General features: G+C 31.7%; 1 protein-coding gene across 1 annotated transcript; it reads right to left on the bottom strand.

Annotated features, from left to right (window-relative positions):
- On the bottom strand, positions 1 to 1,441 carry LOC112038703 (L-type lectin-domain containing receptor kinase VIII.2). Its single transcript, XM_024071546.2, has one exon. The coding sequence runs from the start codon at positions 1,187 to 1,189 to the stop codon at positions 122 to 124; it is 1,068 nt and encodes a 355-aa protein (XP_023927314.2). The 5' UTR covers positions 1,190 to 1,441; the 3' UTR covers positions 1 to 121.
- Between the last annotated feature and the right edge of the window lie 5,955 nt (positions 1,442 to 7,396).

Below are 7,396 nucleotides of genomic sequence, written 5' to 3'. Positions count from 1 at the left end.
TAACAAAAACTACATTTTGACAATTTTGATTACCAAAATAGAACAATACAACAAAACGTGAAAGTACAAGTACAAAAGACACTGATTTACAACACAGAATCCAACAGAATACCTCGAACACCTACTTCTTACCATCTTTGATGGCTGCTTTATCTACAACTACTTGGACTTTCTTGTACTCACAATCCATGGGCTGCTTGGCAAACTCCTCTGGCACTACCGGACGCTTACTACCAAAGATTGTCCACAAATACAACACCGTAAACGCCGTCAATGCCCCACAGCTAGCACCAAAAATCATTGCAGCCAACAATTTCGACAGACAATCACTCCTCTTTTCAACTATTGAAGCTTTGGTGTTCTTAGCAATGGCCTTAGGATCCAATGGCTCCGAATGCATCCAATTCGGAACATTTCTAAATTTAAAACTCCATGAGTACACAAAACATGTCTTAGTAGAATTCCCAGTTGACGAGCTAAAGCCCACAAACACTTCCTTGTACTCAAACAATTTGGATAAATCTATTAGGTAGGAGAGCAAGGGACCAGAGGGCCTCAAACTACCATTTTGACTCAACCTAATCTCTAATCTCCTTGAACCCGCTTCATAATCTATCCAAGCATGGATTTTTTCACTAATACGAGACAAATTATAAGCTGACACATTACTCAATTTTGCTGATACAACGCCACTCACACCAATTCCTACATGAGTCTTAACCAAACCATTATTACCATCACTTAATGTATTAAATTTGAGAGCAATAACCTTAAATTTACTCTTTCCAGATCCTAAAAAGCCTCCAAATGAACTATCATTAAACTCACTAACATTAAAAGCACTTGGAACCATAAAGAAATCTAAACCATCACCATTGCCCGCAGACATAGAGAAAGAGAAGTAAGTCGAAAAGGAAACCATCTTTCTAGAATTACCTTCTTCAAGCTTAATGGGTTTCTTGTACATGACTTGCCCAGCACTTGAACTCACCGGACTGGTTAGTTGAACCGCATCCCCACCATCAACAACCTTTGCATCCCCATAAAGAGCAATATTGGACTCAAACTTTGGATCTTTCTCAAACTGTGTGAATGAAAAAGAAGGATTTGGGTCTGCAGCTAATGACTTGAAGAAGAAAATGAAGAAAGTAAAGGTCATAAAGTGGCTGGAAATGGATAGAGCAGCCATGGTGAAATGGGTTTTTGATGAATTTTGGTTTTGAGAAGAGTTTGTGGGTTAATAGGGCTTGTTGGGTGAACCCATCTTGCATCTAAAGTTTTGAATTTTTCTAGGGTTGGAGTGAGTGTGAAAAGCAGAGGAAGAAAGTAAAGAATATAGGGGAGGTTGGGTTGGAGGTTGTGAAAATTAAATACGTTTACTCGTTTCTGCAACTCTCTGACTCACTTTCTCTGAGTGGTTGCTGACAGAGGGAATATAATAAAGTGATTTTTTCAATGGTGCACTCATGCTTTGTAAAATTTGTAATTGTAGTCCCTGAACTTTGTATATTCACATTTTTTCTTCCTGCATTTTTGTAGGCAGTGACATCGACTATTGGTGATCGGTGTACCGTGAATGATGTTTTGAGATTTTGAACTTTTTGCCGATGGATCTTAATGATTATGACCACCAGAGGTCCAGAGCTTTCCAAGAAAGGTCCTTTTTCAACACGATTTTAATTTTTTTTATGGGATTATCAATGATTTCAATGGCTGAAAGACAGTGTTATTAACATTTTGTATACACGTTCAATGCAGATATAATTGAGTATATGGATTAAAAAAACTCTTCCTTTTAACTTTTTATTTTAAAAAAATATTTAGTAATATGTTTAATCCGAATAGGATTTTAAACTTTTGTTAATATAGTTTAATTTAAATTATAATTTTAAGTTAAATTGCATATTTGATCATCAACTTAATTTTTATTTAATAATCACCCTTAACTTTAAAATGTTTTTAAAATGTCTTTACCATCATTTAGTATGAAAAATATTGACATGGTAAATGGAATATTTATGAAATTGAGGTCACTTTAATGGAGGGCTATAAATGAATTTAACTGTTTATCAATATTTCAAGCTTGACTCAAGAAAAAGCTTGTTTATGTTCGTTTATTTAGAAAACATGTCAAGTTCAAGCCTTAAGTTTAGGCTCGATTATTAAACGAGTCAAGCTCAAGCATGATAATGTGCTCATGAACAAACTCGTGAACATGAGAGCTCGATTTAACTATATATAATATTATAATTTTATATGTATACATGTCTATAAATATATTTATATAGATTTAAAATTAGATTATATAAATTTGTCAATATGTTTATATGATAGTATTAAATTATTATTTGTAGCTTATTGGTGATAAATATAGCCTATTCATAGTAAAAATTTATAAAATTGTGAAGAGGTAAAAACTTTTGGTTATAGTTTCATAATATATAAAAAAAATAAGTTAATCAAATAGTTCGTAAACAAACTCGAGCTTGTTCGGCAAGAAAATGAGCTAAACTTGAACATAAAAAACTCTTGTTTAGTGATGAGCTCAAGCTCAGCTTGCGTTTGAAAAAAAAATTAAATGAACAAGTTTGAACTTTTAATACTCGGCTTAGCTAAACTCATTTACTGTCGTATTTTGATAGCATTGATTCTTTGATATGGCATGAGTTTTGTCTATTATCTTAGCATTTTTCATTTACCAAAAAATGATGGAATTCAAGCAATAGCCCAACGATAATAGTATTCTTTGTAGTATCTCATGTTTGTGGTTTGTCCCACCTCTTCTTTTCCTATCATACCTGTCTTAAAATAATAATTTGAAAGTATTAGGTTTAAAGAGAAAACATTTTAAAGTATAATGATGATTTGAAGCAAAAATCAAAGGTTTATGACCGAATATGCAATTTAACCTTAATGCATTTGGCTCCATATTACTATAGCTCGAAGAGTACTTTAGTGTTTTTTGCATCTTCATGGTTAGGTAGAAATGTAGAATGAAGTAGAAGTTTTAAATTGTTGCATTGCATAGAATAAAAAGAATATTTAAATGGAAATGAAGAATGATAGAGGCTGATGGAGATCAATGTAAAAAGTGTGGCTGAAATAGAAAAATTGGGCTTTTATCTCTAACTTAGCTAAACATTTTATTGGACCAATGAGAATGGTCTAATAGAAAACCACATATCAAAATCAAATTGAATGATTTATAGCATATACATAAAGTCATTTGGAATACCCCTCTAACTGAGAGTGTTTTGTTTCTTTGTATTTGTGCAGGCCAGGTGATCAACTAAAATACTAAACACCGTCAATATTAATAATTTTATTATATTTAAAGTGTGCAGTAAGAAAATTAGTAAAAAATAATGTATCCACTTGGCATTCTCTATTGAGTACAACTCATTTAAATTGTTTTATTATTTTGATAAATACTCAAAAGTCTTAGATGATTTGCATATATTATGAGACTTAAGCTGAATTTTTTTCCTTTTTTTTGTTTTTGATAGGAATTTTCCCCTCTTATTTTTGAGTCCATTTTGTTGTTGTTCGATTTTAGTGATAAAATTTATATTTTACTTTTTATTAATTTGTCCATCTCATTATCCTATTATTAATAGGATTTAAAATTTAAAATAGCCAGGGTGTGGCAGGGCTTTTACTCTACCTTGTAAAAATCTTAAAACTCATGACCCATGAATTTAGCAGTATATGAGTATATCAAATGTCAGAAATATAGAGCAAAAAGAAAAAGAGTTGAAAAAAAGAAGTATTATAATAAATTTTCACAAAATAATTTAAGAAGAATATACGTAATTCCTCAATGTCTATAAATAGAAGATGCAAAATGAGAGAGAGAGAAAATAGAATTGATATAAATGCAAATAAAAGAAGAAGCAGTGGGTAGTTACAAATTTAATAAAGCCGGATGGAAGTGCAACAATTATATAAAGTCCTGTGAGAACATAAATTAATGCACCCTCATGTATAGACAACCTCTTTTGCTCCTCCTTGAGAAAGACTTTACAAAACAGGACAGCTGTAAAACATAGTCCGCGACTCTGCAGTTATATACTTATATCTTCTTTTCTAGGAGATTCCCACTAATTTTAAATTCACAACCTTTAATAAACTTTTCTTTCAAATTGAAATTATCTTAGAGCACTCTATTGTAATAAATAAATAAATAAATAACTACATTTTAAATAATCAAACCCAAAATTCACCCACATGAGCTACATCAAACCATGTAAAATAATATAAAAATACATGATTGATATAATAACGGTATAAATTTATATTAGTATTATTCATTTTGCATATAGTTTTTTTTTTATAAGATAGTATGAGGATGAAAGAATAAAATGGATGGTGATTGTTGTGCATTAATATAGCAAACTATAATTGTCTATATGTCACTTTCACATAAACTCATAACTTTTTCCTATTATTTATGGTATAATATCATAATTATAGCACAAAATGAGTGGTTCTAATTTTTTTTTTTAAATTTAACTTATAATGTTTACTTTTAATAATTGTGTTCTTTATCATCAAACTAAAATATTAATTAATTTTTAATAAAAAAATTAAATTTTAAATTTCTTATTTAACTTTATATATTTTTTAATTTCGACCCCTTGGTCATTTTCAGTTTTAATAATAAAAATTGGTGGAAAGGAAATGGGAATCCCTTTCCCAAGGGGACCATAGTCGTCAAACTTGGGCAGCAAGCGTTGACACACGCATGACCCAACCGACTGTATTGTACATTGTGCCTTCTTTAGCAAACTCTTTTCAGTCAAAAACTAATGTGCGCGTGCTTTTGTCTTCTTGGTAAATACAACTGGATTGGTCTCATTTAATGAGTCCATATAAAAAAATGAAACAAAGAAAGAGCAATAACTATAGCTACTGTCAGTACTATACAAAAACAAACGGTCCCTCTAACGAACCTTCTTCGATTTGGCTATTCCTTGTCTTTCACATCAAAAAATAAATGACTACTAGTAATTTATTTTTGGCAATGTATAAATTGTATATTGCCTTTGTTTGGACATGGACAATAATAAATTTGTGCCATGTGTTGGTATTGAACTAGGTACATCTGACATATGAGGTTCATAAATGCTACTGAGAACTGGGTTTAATGGAATCAGTATTTAGTTTTGAAGAAGTGGGGCCCATTTTTTTTTTTTTTTTTAAAAAAAAAAAAAAAAAAAAAAAAAGAGAAAAGAGAAAAGAAGAGCAATTTGAAAACCATCAGAAGAGTGGTTTTATTTTGTAGGTAACATTTTAGTAGGAGTTAAAGATGTATCTACTTATTCAAAAAAATTTGTATATCTATTTACTTTTTATTTTTTATTTTTTGATATTTAGTTTTGTTTTTGGATAGACATGGGGTGTTTTTTTGAAGGAAAAAAACAGCAGCAACATGGGTTATTTAACTTATTTTTCTATTTAAAAGAAAAAAAAAACGTATAGTTATTTTGAAGAAGTGGGTTAGTGGAAAAGTGTTCCTATTTTGTAGGCAGTGTTTTAATGCAAGTTAGTCATGTATTTGTACCAGACTATCTTTTAATTTTGTCTCTACTTAAACCTAGGGGTGTAGGGATATTTTGGAACAAAAAAATTTGGTCTAAATAGGGGAATCCCTTTAAATAGTAGTATATGGGTTAGTGGAAGAGTGTTCTTATTTTGTAGGCAATGTTTTAGTGCATGTTAGACATGTATTTTTACTAGACTATCCTTTAATTTTGTCCCTACTTAAACCTAGAAGTGTAGGGATATTTTGGAAAAAAAAAATCCGGTCTAAACAGGGGAAGCCCCTTAAATATTAGTATAGATAAACAATACAATAAAATATTATATATACTATAATAAAATAATATATCCACTACAATAAATAACAATCACAACCATCGCCACCGCCACCGCCATTGCCACTGCCATCGTCATCGTCACTGCCACCGCCACCGCCATATAATAGCAAATAATCATCTAGTGTAACAATAATATTTTTTTATCCCCAAATTATATATATATATATATACAATTTTTTTTTTTACTAAAATAATTTCTCAATTGTCATGATAGCAAATAATCGTCTGATGTTAATGGTATCAGAGCCATTAACTACCCAGGAGAGAGCACAGCAGTAATATAGAAGCATAAACAATGATAAAATAGATGATAAAGAAGAAAATAGCAAAACAGATATATTCAAAAATAAGTTAAAACAGAGTATGGAATATGAAAACTGAAACTGATAAAATCTTACTTGAAAATACTTCTGTCTTTGATTAAACTTGAAAACAAAACACTGTCTGAAGTGTTACAAAATAAACTGTCTGAGAAGAAAGGTTACAAGATTACAAAAGGAAAAGGAATACAAAAGTCTTTCTGAAAGGGATGGCTATTACAAGGCTTTCTAAAAGGCTTTCTAAAACTTTCTCTGCAACTTGGACTTTGGAATTGAACCTAAACTTTGGACCTTAGAGTTGGACCTGTCTTCTGTCTTCGGAGTCTATCCTTTTATAGATGAAGTGAACCATGGTAAGCTTCTAAAAGTAACCTGAGTTAAGTAAAGTGAACTCAAGTTAATCTGTCAGTAAAATCTTAAAATATCTGCCTTGTCTAAAATCTGTCTATCTGTTAGGAGGCATGCTGGTGAATAGTGATCTGTCAGGAGGCATGCTGGTGAATAGTGATCTGTCAGGAGGCATGCTGGTGAATAGTGATCTGTCCTGTGTCTCTGGTGAATAGTGATCTGTCAGGAGTGAATAGTGATCTGTCATATTTGTCTGTCTGGGAAAATTCTTCTGTCTATCTTCTCTTCTATCCATCTTCTCACTCTGCATCAGTCTGTATCTGTATAATTATCATAATCTATCGGATCAGGGTTATACTCATACTCCTCATACTGCTCATGCTCATGGGGAACTCCATAATCATTGCATAAAGCGCAATATGAAATTAGAATGAAAACAGGAACACGATCCTTGGCTGTCATTAATCTGGGATCTTTTACAATCCTTCTTTTCCCAATAAGCCTTCTTGCTGAAGGTCTTGGACCATACACAGCTATCCTGTCAGTGTAGCCATATAAGTGGAAATCTCTGTCTAAGTCTTTCTGCACTTCATAAATCTTGTTACACTTGAAATTAGACCATTCTTGAGCCAGAGCACTTGGGTCATCGAGTGATAAGAAAGTATCTCCTGAATACCAGTTGTATTCAGGAAGAAAGCCCCAATCACGGATAAGAACCAAAATATGTGCTGGCTGAGATTCCATATAATAACCACTGTCCCATACTGGAAGTGTACTCCAGATTTCCATCTTCATATAATTAAGTCCTCCAATCTGTGCTGCTGCTTCTTTAATGACTTTAGGGAATAA

The sequence above is a fragment of the Quercus suber genome, unplaced genomic scaffold (genome assembly GCF_002906115.3).
Source record: "Quercus suber isolate HL8 unplaced genomic scaffold, Cork oak 2.0 scaffold_521, whole genome shotgun sequence".
Classification (NCBI taxonomy): Eukaryota; Viridiplantae; Streptophyta; class Magnoliopsida; order Fagales; family Fagaceae; genus Quercus; species Quercus suber.
The sequence above is the reverse complement of the archived record's forward strand: the minus strand, read 5'-3'. Positions and strand labels throughout refer to the sequence as shown.

Coding starts and splice junctions, on each gene's coding strand:
- LOC112038703 (XM_024071546.2), bottom strand. CDS start 1,189: ATGGCTGCTCTATCCATTTCCAGCCACTTTATGACCTTTACTTTCTTC.